Source organism: Heterocephalus glaber, unplaced genomic scaffold (genome assembly GCF_053883595.1).
Source record: "Heterocephalus glaber isolate CG9 unplaced genomic scaffold, H.glaber_assembly_v1.0 deba00001145, whole genome shotgun sequence".
NCBI lineage: Eukaryota > Metazoa > Chordata > Mammalia > Rodentia > Bathyergidae > Heterocephalus > Heterocephalus glaber.
The window spans coordinates 485168-497934 of record NW_028258202.1 but is presented as its reverse complement, the minus strand read 5'-3'; the positions used below and the strand labels follow the sequence as shown (position 1 = coordinate 497934).

The window sequence follows — 12767 nt, the reverse complement described above, 5'->3', positions numbered from 1 at the left end:
TCTCTCTGTCCTTCCTGATACCTCTGCCACCCTAATCCCCCACACCACAACTGGTCTCCCTGTGTCACAGTATGAAACCATGGCAATATAGAGAATGAAAGATTACTACTTGGGTATGAGACTTAGTTCAATCCCCAAGAGGGCCAGAAGAGCTACCCAATCAACAGCACCCAGAGTTAGACTCCCAGGAGCAGCACCGAAGCCAAGAACTCTCAGGCCTTTATTTAGAATATCAGCATAAGAGAAAAAAGCAGGAGAAAAGCAGTCTGGGCAAGGAGATATCTCAAGGCTAGGCAGTTTCCTTGGGGAAAGGGGAAGGACAACAGCCAGATACAACATGGCTCACTAATCTAAACTTGTTGTTAAATCGTTCACTTCTCACAGAGCCTGTGTGCTTTTGCCCCCCAGTTTAACCATTCACTCCTCGCCCAAGTCCCCCACATCTCTGAACCTACTTGCCCCCAAATCACCTTCCCGCTTCTAGACTTGTTTTCCCCACCCCCACCCTGGCCATCCTCCACCAACCCTGTGGCCTGCACCTCCCTATATCCAAGTACTTCTCTAGGTAAGTCATAAACTACAGTAATTGCTCACTATGCAGGGTGATTATGCAAAAGACCATATTCACTAACAAATATGCTACAAGTCTACCTGCGTTCCATAGGGAGTTTGTCCCAATTGTCCTCCAAAAATGTCATTTGGCTTTTTTTTTAGAACCAGGAAGGCTTGATTTTGAGCTTTACCGCACTGGTGGTTTCCTTAGTAACCATCTCTAATTCATGACTCCTAGGGCTATTGTCCTTCATCTTCTATCTTGGCACCCAACTGTGGAACGCCTGAGGAACAACCTTACTCTATGAAGGGGCCTTGCCTGGGGATTTGCTCCAGCTCCCTCGGAGCCCCCACTAGGGATGTGCATAATGAGCAGCACCTCATGGCCAGGCCCAGCCAGAGGTTACCTTCGAGTGTTCTCTATTCTTTTTAAATTCACATATGGCCTTTCAAATCCTGTTGGGAGCAGGTGAGGTATTCACAAGATCAAATGTACTTCCAGATCAGGTACAGCAGGGTGTAATTTTGAAGCCATGGGGTTTGGTTTGAAATCCAGACTCTGTCACCTATTCACTGTTTGACCTTGAACAAGTTTCTTAACCTCTTTGAGTCTATTTCCTCCTCTTTAAAATAAGAATAAGAATAGAACCTATGAAGACTTTTTATGAGGCTATGTATAAAAATCCTTCAAACAGCACCTAGAACATGGTAAGTACTACATAAGTGTCACTAGTTAATCTGATTGTTGTTGCCGTTCTTCTGTCTGCTCACCTCCAGACACTTTGGCTAAGTCAGCAATTAACTTAGTATTCTATGAGTGAGGAGCTCTTGGGAGTTTAAACTGCCACTCAGGCCCCACAGCCAAACACCTCAGGGCTTTGACTGATTCAGCAACCCACAGCGAGCTTAGACTCCTGTTTGGGGTGTATGGTGCCTCCATGCAAATGAAGCTGTCCCAGTGGTGTGTACAGCTCTAAGGGGAAGCTCAGCAGCCACCATATGGAGGGTAACCAACAAGTCATCTATAGTGCTCACTGTCATGCCTGGCCTGAAGGAGACCTCCACAGCAAACATGCTGTTCTCACAAACAACAGGATACAATCTCCCGGCACCAAGAAGTCCAGTGATTGTCTGCATACCTGAGTTGACTGTCCTTGGACCCTCCGTTATGAACATTTCTTATGATCATAAACCCCTTTTTCAATACCTATATAAGCCTAATTCCCTTCCCAGCTAGCTGCTGATATCTCTGTTGATGTCAGCCCATCCACACATGAATAAAATCTTTCCCCAGCTAGCTGCTAAAATCTATCCCCGATTTTAGTCTCTGTTCACTGGGATAAACTTCTTTTTCCTCACAAAGCTTGTCTCTGAGCAAGTGGTTTCACACACGCTGTTTATAACTCTCACCACATGCCAAGCACTGTTGTGAGCACCTTTACCTATGCAGTGTATTTTCCCTCTCTTTTCATCCAGAGGAGAAAAGCAAAGCACAGAGGTGAAATAGCCTGCCCAAGGTCACACAGGTAGTAAATAGCGGAGCCAGTAACCCAATCCAGTCAGCTCCAGACTCCATGTGCTTACTCACTGTACCACACTTCCTCACATACTGCTAGCTTGGCTCTGACCAGACCTGCACTGACACCTGTGCCTGTACAGGTGACTTGCTTCCTAGTTGGAGAAATATGGGCTCAACTCATCTAATAGAAGGCAGGCCCTGCCTTGGCCAAGACACTCTGCACAAGGCATGTGGACAAAGCAGCCAAAGCTAACACTGTTGAGATTATGGGAAATTAGTTTTGGCTAGCTGAGGAATTTTCATTGTTTTACTCTTTTTATTGTTGAGCATATTAATTTTAATTTTTATTAGTACACATCTACAGTACTTAATGATTACATTCATTGTAGGGAATTGTACATGCACATAACACATTTTAATTCTTTCTATGTTTTTGTCCCCTCCCTCCATCTCTTGATCTCCTTTCCATGTACAAAAGATCTATCTCCCTGTTTCCTATTGTCTTTTATTTTTGAGCATTAATTTTTTTTTTTTTTTTGGTACCAGGAATTAAACTCGGGACTTTGCGTTTGCAAGGCAGGTGGCGGAACCACTGAGCTAAATCCCCAGCCCAGAGGATTAATTTTAATAAGCAGATTTAACCTAGTCACATTCATCATGACTCCTGTATGTTTGGACTTAGCTGAGGAATTTTCCAGAAGGCCAGAGTGTCCAGGCCAGAGTTAAGCCCATCCTTCTAAGCAGGGTCCTGGGAAGGCAGCTTAAAGCACCACTGGGTACTTGACAAGGTGAGGACCTAGGGGGGAAGACTACTCAACAGTTTCTATTCAATGTAATATCTTTGGGGTGGGAACTATGATTTCCAGGGTGTGTCTTTTCCTCTTTATGTCACCAGCCTGAACCCCAAAATTACTGAGAGCCTGTTGGCCTGTCAGCTAGGCTGTGTGCTTGTGAAAGTTAAAGCCTGGATGCTGACAGCTACATGCTGCCAGCTGCTTAACACCAAGTTATCATCTGTTCCCAACTGCTGGGGGTGGGTCTTTAGATGGGCTTGATGTGGTCCAGATGCCATATTGACTCTCCAGAAGACCTTGGGCTCATTATAATCTCACGATAATATGAGAGAGAGAAAGAGAGAGAGAGAGAGAGAGAGAGAGAGAGAGAGAGAGAGAGAGAGAGAGAGAAAGGGGCCTTGGGTACTTCCTTCCTTCCTTGGTTCAAATGGCTGCAGGGGAAGCTGGGCTGAGAGGTTGGAGGGAGCCAGACAGTGGGAAAGGGAGGAAGCCAGGCAGTCTGGAAGCATAAATTGAGGCCACAGAGAGGAGAGGTGGGGAATAAACTGAGGCAGGGCTCTCTGCCAGAGGCCACAGCCAGGAAGCATTTGTTCCCAGGAAGCCGTGGCCTCACCTTTTCTCAAGGCTTCTAAGTCCTCCTAGGAAAAGCATCTGACCCCAAACTCATCCTGCATGAGAGAGATTCTTTTGGCAACTTTTATTTTTGATATAATTTCAAACTTACAGAGAAGTTGCAAGAATAGTACTGTATCCCTTGTGTGTTCCCTCTCACTCAGAGTTCTTGATTTCCAAGTCTTAGAAAAGTAAACACCTGACACAAGGGCTCTTTGCTCCTAAATACCTCAATGTATATTTCCTATAAACAGGGACATTCTCTGACATTATCAAAATTAGCAAAATAGCAGGAATGCAAGATTTTTGTCTAATCATAGGCCAGATTCAAATTTTTACCGATTGTCCTACTACTTCAGCTTATTTCTATCCTCCTTTTTTTCTGTTACCAGTACTGGGGATGGTACTCAGGGCCTAGCATATGCTGGGCAAGCACTCTACCACTCAGCTACATTGTCAGCCCTGTTGTATTTTCTTTTTAAAACAAGGCCTTACTAAGTTACCCAGGCTGGCTTCAAACTTGTGGTCCTCCTGCCTTGGTCTTGCTAGTACCTGGGATTGCAGGTGTATGCCATTACACTCAGGTTATCCTCATTTTTTATGACTATTTAGTCACACAGCTAATAGGTGAATGCAGTTCCTATGTAAAACATTACAGATAAGCCAAAAGTAGTCCTGTCTGAACACCACCCTCAATCCCAGTCCCTCGAACCTGGCAAGACATTACAACATAACGAGTAGGACCGCAATGCCCCTGCCACTGACCAGCAACTTTGAGCAACTTCCTTAAATGTCCTGTTTCTGTCACCTGTACAATAGGAATGATAACAGCCTCATAGTTATGGGTATTAAGTGAATTCATTCCAACAATACACTTAGAACAATGCCTGGCACATTGTTAAGTAATCAATAAATGTCAGCTGTTCTGATTACCCTGTAAGGAAATACAAGATGCAGATGTTATCAACACTCCTGTCACCCCACCAGCACAGCAGGCCCAGCGACCATCCCAGCCTCTGCACTCTACAGGCTCCAGCACTTAGAGAGGGCTTGAGTCCCAGGAGGACTCTGAGCTGTAAAACAAGGGGCAGAGGAAGGGGCCGCACCCAGTCCTTGGGCCTTCCTGTGACTTGAGCCAGCCCCAGCTGGGGCCACTAACTGAGCCCCAGGGAACTTTTGGCCTGGCTGAGCCTGCTCTTCTGACAGCTCAGTCTTGTGGCCACCCAGGGGGTTTTGGAGCAGGGTTCCTGGGTGACATTCTGAGGAGCTTGGAAAGAAGCTGTGAAGCAGCAGACTATGGGGGAGAGGAAGAAATGGCCCTTGTCCCTGGCAGGCTGGCCCAACAGACAGCTATAGGGGCCCCCCTTCCTGTGAGAGTCTGGGGCCAGGGCTCAGATCTCTGAGCCTCCCATCTCCCCAAACCACAGCCCAGAGGTGTGAAAGAATGAAAAATAACAGTGGGAGGGGTGGCAGAGAAGAGCCAGGTGCACATTTCACACCTTGACCACAGGTGGGGCCCAGAGCAGCTTCATTCTGACTAACTTCCTCCTCAGGCTTCCCCCGTGACTTCTTTGGAGGGGAGAAGCAGGAGGGTGCAGCCAGAACTCAGATCTAGGTCCTTGTTGTCCCCAAGGGCTGGGCCTGGTTCTGACCTGATTTAGGGGCCAGATTTATTTAGCACTGGAAAGGACCAAATCAGAGGGCCAGACTAGGGCTTAGCTCAGCCCCATGACACAGGAGGTTTCCAAGGTATGTCAGCTGTGAAAGATGGCAGACAGGAAAGTTACTAGAGAAGAAGGAGGCAGCTATACAATGGGGCCCCCTCTGCACCAGACACGAGTTGTTTGTGGCCCACAGAGTACCCCTATCAAATGCATACTATCCTTAGATCCATTTTTCAGATGAGGAAACTGAAGCTCAGAGATGAAATGATTTGCCCAGGATCACTCAGTTAGGCAGCCAGAGGATTTGGCTAGTGTTGGAGAACCCTCTCCCCCACCCAATGAAGACCAGAGGCCTCCAGGCCTGCAGCCACTGCCATGCCTGCACATCCAAGGCACTATCCTCTGTCGTGTCCTGCCCTGATATGAAAGGTTCCCGGTGGCTCTAGGTCTGTGGCTACTATCTCACTCACTCAGCATTTTCAGTTGCACTCCTACTAAGCACGTGGCCCTGCACTAGGCGCCTACAGCCTTGGTTATCTCAGTTTATCTTGTAACAACCCTGTTGAAGAAACCAGCTCAAGATGGTTCTGTGATTTGTCCAAAGTCACACAGCTCAAAAGAAGTGGAGGGCTGGGGATGTAGCTCAGCGTCACCGTGCCTGCCCCACAAGAGCGAGGTCCTGAGTTTGATCCCTGGTAACAACAACAAAAAAGAAGGAATCCAGGCCTGGAGTCTAGACAAGTTCAGCATTTTTCCCTTTGCATCATCATCACACAGGTCACCCCAGGAGCAGCGAGAGCCTGGGCTACTCTGTTTGGGAGCTGGTCCTGACACTGGATGGTGGGACTCAGCAAGGAAAAAGCTCTTGGCCTGACCTTCTTCTGTGTATCCTATCCAGCAACCTGGCAAGGTGGGGCTCATCATCCCTGTGTGAAACATGAGACTGGAGTCCAGGAAGGAGACCAAGTGGCCCCCAGACCTTTATATTTCATGTAGACCAGTAATATTCCAACAGCTATTTGGAGGACTCATGCTGGATTGTCAACTTCTGCAAGCACAAGATATGTCTGAAACAACAATTTTTCTATCATTTCTTTCATAAAGCAAAGGTCCTTTTAATACCAAAAAGGGGATGAAGAACATAATTGTAGACTAAGTCCTCTAAAACTATCAAATATAGTTTTTTTGTGTGGCCATTTTTCTCATTTGCAGAACTCCAGTAACCTCAAACCTCTTCACAGACCAGAATGAGGAACCCATGGTCTCAGCTCCTGTCCTTTTTCTACCCGATAGTCAGCCCTTTCTGCATCCTACATCCCAACTGGCCTGGTACAGGAAATTCTCCCAGTCCTCTCCATTTGCACGCTCCTCTGGGCCTTTGGTTTCCTCTGGCCTAAACTCTGCAGGTGACAGCTGTTTCAGAGCAAAGCAGTTACATCTATCCACAGAAGGAGGAAAAGGGCCTTGCTGCTGCAAAAGTCATGTGAAAAGCTTGAACTAAATTCCAGATGTGAGCCTGGAGCTTTTGACAGGGCATCCAGCTGAAAACTGGGCCCCAAGACCATGGGCTAGTATTTGAGGGAGAGAAGGAATGAGGAAACTGCTTGGAGGAGGCAAGTTAGGGTCAGCCTTGGACACTCAGAAGGAAAACAGGCCAACAGAGAGGGGAGATGAGGGGAAGAGGAAGCTGTGGGAAGGCGGAAGAGGAATTGTTCCACACCTCTCACCCAGGAAGTGATTGATTTGATGTACTAACACCACCCCACAGCTTTTCCATAAAATCAGGACTCCTCTCCAACCTCATTCTTTTTCTTCACACCATAGAAGCAAATGCTATTGTGAATTTATGATGTCTCTAGTGTTAGCCTTAATCTTTGAGCACAGAGTTATACCCATATCCAAAACAATGTGGTGTTGCCTTAGGTGGTGGTTCCTAGAATTTACATAAAGGGTGTCAAACTATCCACAATATTTTATAACTTACCACACCCCCCTTGTGGATGCTCCCTGATGGTCTAGTGGTTAGGATTCGGTGCTCTCACCACATCCCCCATGTGGCAGTGGCTTCTCTAGATTCATTCATGTTAAAAATATGTAGTTTTACTTCATTTGATTTTTAGCCAGGTGAATTATCCGTTTATCCATGTAAGAGAAATAGGAGGTAGTGTGATGAGTGGTAAAAGGAGAGTCAGACAGCTGTGGGCTCAGTCCCCATACTCGCATGTCTGATTAAGGCTGCTCCCCATTCTGAATCATTCATGGGGACAGTCCACCACCTCACAAGGGGCTTGTGGACTTGGAATGAGGCAGTGTCAGAAAAGGACCTAAAGTAACGTCTAGCACATAGCAAATTCATTATTAACAGTTTCCTTTCCTTTCTCCTGTTGATTAGCAGAAAGGGACACTGACAAAGAACTAGATTTAGGTTGAAGGATTTCTTCAAAATATTTGAATTTTTCAAGAAGGCTAATCTCTTTTACAGGCAACACATTTTGTGATTCAGTCTGTACAATCATGCAAAGACTAACTCCAGTCCAGGACTGATGAGCACACCAGCTAACTTATCAAGAGTTGACCAGAAGGAGGAGCAATTCTTGTCCCTGGCAGCAGGGCTGCCCTCGTCTCCCCACTGCACAGCTTCCTCCTCAGATCTCTCCCCTCAGAAGGTTCCCCAATCCAACCACCCCATGCCCTTCCCTGGGGCCCAGTCTTTCTGGTCCCAAACTCATGGCAACTCCTCCAGAAAGGCTTTACCCAGCCACCAGAACGGCTGAGGTAGGAACTCTGTGGCCTGGGTCTAGATAGGTCTGTAGATCTTCCAGCCTCTGGAAGAGGCTGTGCAGAGAACTGCATGAAACCTTCACTTCCTCTGTGCAGTGCAGGTTCCCAACCACAAGCACCAAGGCAGAAGGGCAAGAAGCACGCAACCCCAGCAACCAGAGTGCCAGCGCAGCCATGGTCCCTGAGGTAAGTGCTGCTGCCCAGCCCGACCAGAGCCACAGTTCAGAGTGGCTATTTCAGGGCACTAGGGAGAGGACCAGCTTAGTCCAGAGCCCAGGGGGGACCAGAAGGTTGATGGAGGGAGCAGGTGGGGGTGGCAGGGGCTGATAGGAGCTCTAGATGGGGAATTGGGAATTGACCAGCTTGAGCACTAACCACAGGCAAGTCTCCTCTCACTCTGGCTTGGGCGCCTCACTGGCCAAATGCAGGGAGGTTGGGGACGTAGAAGCTCAACCTTGTTGACCTCTAAGTCTCCCCTCAGTTCTGACTTGGAGCTTTGGCTCTTGCATATGGTTTGAATTGGCACCAAGGAGGCTACAGCTCTGGGCTGGTTCAGGGAGGAACTGAGGAGGTAAAGAAGATCCCTGCCAGCTCTGTGTGGCAGCGCACCTGCAGTCCCAGCTAGTCGAGAGACTGACACAGAAGGAGCCAGGAGTTTAAAACCAGCCTAGAAAACAGAAGGAGACCCCATCTCTAGAAGGAGGATGCCTGGACTGCATAGTGAGCTCAAAGGCCAGCCTGAACTACATAGCAAGACCATGTCTCAAAAAAACAAAAAAGAAAGAGGAGGAGAAAGGAGGAAGAGGAGGAGGAAAGGGAGGAGGAAGAGAAGGGGAAGAAAGAGGCCTTCTAGCCTGAGACATTTCTAGGTAAATGGATGCACCATGAGACCATAGTCTTAAGTGAAATAAATCAAATACACATGTGTAAATACCACATTGTTTCTCTGGTGTGAGAAACCGAAAGTGTAAATAAGGACTGAAATATATAATAGATTTTGGGAAATGGGAAGAAAATGTTCAAATGGAAAGGGGAACAAGGGAGGAGGGAGGGGAAAAGGAAGGAAGGGACAAGGAAAAAAAGTGAAACTAGAAGGAAAAAAATGGAAACAAAGCTTTTGTATATAGAGAGGGGAGGGAGTTGAGGGGAGGGGGAGTGGGAAAAAAAGAGGCAGGACGTATCATGTACAGGTGCAGATTCCCTATGATGAGTGTGATCATTATGTATCTCTAAAATGTACCAATAAACATTGTGCTTCAAAAAAATGATCATTAAAAAAGGGAGAAGGAGGGCCGGGGATTTAGCTCAGTGGTTCCGCTGCCTGCCTCGCAAGCGCAAGGACCCAAGTTCGATCCCCGGTACCAAAAAACAAACAAAAAAAAAAAAAAGGAAGAAGGCAATTAACACAGAGATTCTAAATGAAATCAACCTCTACAATAAAAGTATGAACTTATTTATAAAAAGAAAAAGAAAGAAGAGGCCTTCTAGAGGCCCCTTAGTGGGCAGCTGAGTGGACATGCAAGCCTTTGTGTAGGGGATGGGAAGCAGAGGGCAGAAAGCATGCATTTGGAGAAGGGGCACAGTGATTTGTAGAGATGCCCCATGAGGGGGCAGGAAGTTGGAGTCCCCAAACAAGAGCTGAGGAGGGAAGAAAAGAGCCAGTGACTGGGAGATGGGACCAGTGAGGAGATGCCTGACCAGGCAGGTGTTTGGACTAGGTGTGACTGGGGGCCCGAGGTTGGCAAACCACAAAGGAAGAGCAAAGGGAGAGAGAGGAAGCAGCCGGGAGGGCTCTGAGGGCTCTGGGCCCCAGAGGGAAGCTCTTTCCACCCAGGCCCATGAGATGGCCCAGAAGAATGAGGAGAAACAGATTTTGAAAAAGGAAGTCACTAGCCCAGGCACCAGGTGGGGCAGACAAATTTAAGGAAGGGTAGCCCTGGAAGAAAGGTGTTGGCAGTTACAGGATCTGGCCCAGGTCTCTTGACTTGTCTTACAAAGGAACTGCTCAGAGAAACCCTCATCAAAGTCACAAGTCACAAAGGGGTGGGGGTGCTTGTGAGACCTTTACATAGCTCAGGCCTTCCTTACCTCTTCCCTCCCTCCTGCAGGTGAGTGAATGCCAAGTGCTAGATGCCTCAGACTTGGCCAGCTTCCTGGAAAACTCTAGCATTTCCTATGACTATGGAGAAAACAAGAACAACTCCTGCTGTGACTCCCCACCCTGCCCACAGGACTTCAGCCAGAACTTCGACCGGGCCTTCCTTCCAGTCCTCTATAGCTTTCTCTTTGTGCTGGGGCTGCTGGGCAATGGTGTTGTGGCGGCTGTGCTGCTGAGCCAGCGGTCCGCCCTGAGCAGCACTGACACCTTCCTGCTCCATCTGGCCATGGCTGATGCACTACTGGTGCTGACACTCCCACTCTGGGCAGTGGATGCTGCTGTCCAGTGGGTCTTTGGCTCTGGCCTCTGCAAAGTGGCAGGCGCTCTGTTCAACATCAATTTCTATGCAGGGGCCCTGTTGCTGGCCTGCATCAGCTTTGATCGCTACCTGAGCATAGTGCATGCCACCCAGCTCTACCGCCGGGGTCCCCCAACCCGCGTGGCCCTTACTTGTGTAGTTGTCTGGGGGCTCTGCCTGCTCTTTGCCCTCCCAGACTTCATCTTCCTCTCAGCCCACCATGACGACCGCCTCAATGCCACCCTCTGCCAGCACACTTTCCCACAGTTCGGCCGCACAGCTCTGCGTGTGCTGCAGCTGGTGGCTGGTTTCCTACTGCCCTTGCTGGTCATGACCTACTGCTATGCCCGAATCCTGGCTGTGCTGCTGGTCTCCAGAGGCCAGCGGCGCCTGCGAGCCATGCGGCTAGTGGTAGTGGTGGTGGTGGCCTTTGCCCTCTGCTGGACCCCCTATCACCTAGTGATTATGGTGGACACCCTCATGGACCTGGGGGCCTTGGCCCGCAACTGTGGCCGAGAAAGCCATGTGGATGTGGCCAAGTCAGTCACCTCAGGCATGGGTTACATGCACTGCTGCCTCAACCCACTGCTCTACGCCTTTGTGAGGGTCAAGTTCCGAGAACGTCTGTGGGCACTCCTCATGCGTCTGGGCTGCCTTGCCCTCCAGCGGCAGCCATCTTCTTCCCACCGAGATTCTTCCCGGTCTGAGACCACAGAAGCCTCTTACTCAGGCTTGTGAGACTAAGATGGGGGCTCCCCTTTGGCCCATGCAGACTTCACACGCACTTCAGGGTCGCTTCCTTCCTCACTGCTAGGCTGGCGTTGGCTCTCCCCATAATCCTGCCCCTGGAGCTCCCTGGCAGCTCCAGCACTACCAGGTCTCCCAGAGAGCTGCCTTCCCTGTCCTGGGGGCCTAAGCTATTGCTGCTCCCTAGCTGCCAAGACCTCTCTTACTACTTCAGAGGTGGATGCCTGGAGTCCCACTGCCCCTCTAATTCAGCGACTGAACTTGGCCTTTCCCATGTGCAAGGAGCATGAGGCAAACAGCAGAGTGCTGTCCCATAAGGCTGCAGCCCAGGCCACCAGCTCAGCATCAACTGTGGTGATGATTCCCAAGGCCTCTGTATTTGCCTACTTTTATTTTTTATGTCTAAAATCCTGCTTAATACTTTTTAATAAACAAGATAATCAGGACCAGGTTGTGTTAGTAGTTATCATTATGATCAGCAGTTATCATTATGGTCAGCCCTGACTAGACATGGAAATGTACTTCCTGCTTCTTCCTGCCTGGACCTTGGGGCCTTGGCCCTCTTCTGAATCACCTGTCACCTGGTGGTGCTGGTAGACACCTTCATGGATTGGGGCAGCAACAGTGAGCTGTCAGGTACTGGCTGTCTAGATACTTCTGAGCATAATTTGTGGAAGGGATCACTAGAGGTGAATAAGACATGGTCCCTGAATCCAAGGTCAGGCCAGCAGGGAATATGTGACAATGTCACAGGTTACTGTGGATTCTTAGCTGCACATAATATGGAAATCAGATATTAGCTGGTTCCTGAGCCTGTTGACAACCATCACTGTTGTCCACTCTTCTTCAGGGCCCTCTAAAGAGGATGGTCCTCAATACAGTACCAGCTTTCAAGACCTTAACAATCAGCTGAGGGTTCTTGCCCAATTTGGATAGAAATCATGAATTGGTAAGTACAGGTCCCTTGATGTTAGCAGCTCCAGGCTTTGAGTGCCAATGGCTCTTAGCTATTAGCGTTACAGCTCCAAGCTGAATGCTAGCATCTCTTAGCAATTAGCATCACAACTCAATGTTCTAGCTCCTGGTAGCTCCCAACCACCCCACCTAGCAGCCAGAGCTCATAGGCCCTGGCAGTTTTCTGGAACTCTTGCAGCAGCTTCTGGCACCTCTCTGGGGCTCTTCCACAGATCTCTGAGGGTCTTGGCTCTTCACCGCTCCACTATTCTCTGGAGCTCTTTGGCAGCCCTCTGGCTACTAAGCATACTCAGAGCTAATAGCCCTTAGTGTTGCCAGCTATTAGTGCAAACCACTCAACCCACTCTACCTGACCAAAAAAATCACAAGTAGACAGTAAGATCACCTGAGTGAAGCTTTTATTGGGGTCTGTGCTGCAGCACAGGAGAAAGTGCACAGGAGAGAGCCTCTTGGACTGACCCAAGGTAAGTGAGGGAATGACACTTAGGAGTAGTCTAAGCATTTCATTGATCTAATTTGGGAATTTTCAAGTAGTAGGAGAGGGAAGCAAGGTCATCTGGAGGTGGCAGGGCAGTCATCTTGGACAGGTCTGTGTCTGAAACCTATTGCAGTCAAGGCAAATATCTCCCAGATGAGGGATTTGGCTGTTGGGTATCCAGGACAGCCT

The 12767-nt window shown here is 48.7% G+C and overlaps 1 protein-coding gene across 1 annotated transcript; it reads left to right on the top strand.

Annotated features, from left to right (window-relative positions):
- The first annotated feature begins 7816 nt into the window (after window positions 1-7816).
- Cxcr3 (C-X-C motif chemokine receptor 3) lies at window positions 7817-11533 on the top strand. The gene is made up of 2 exons (XM_004872655.3): window positions 7817-8108; window positions 10031-11533. The coding sequence occupies exons 1-2, from the start codon at window positions 8097-8099 to the stop codon at window positions 11114-11116; spliced, it is 1098 nt and encodes a 365-aa protein (XP_004872712.1). The 5' UTR covers window positions 7817-8096; the 3' UTR covers window positions 11117-11533.
- The last annotated feature ends 1234 nt before the right edge of the window (window positions 11534-12767 follow it).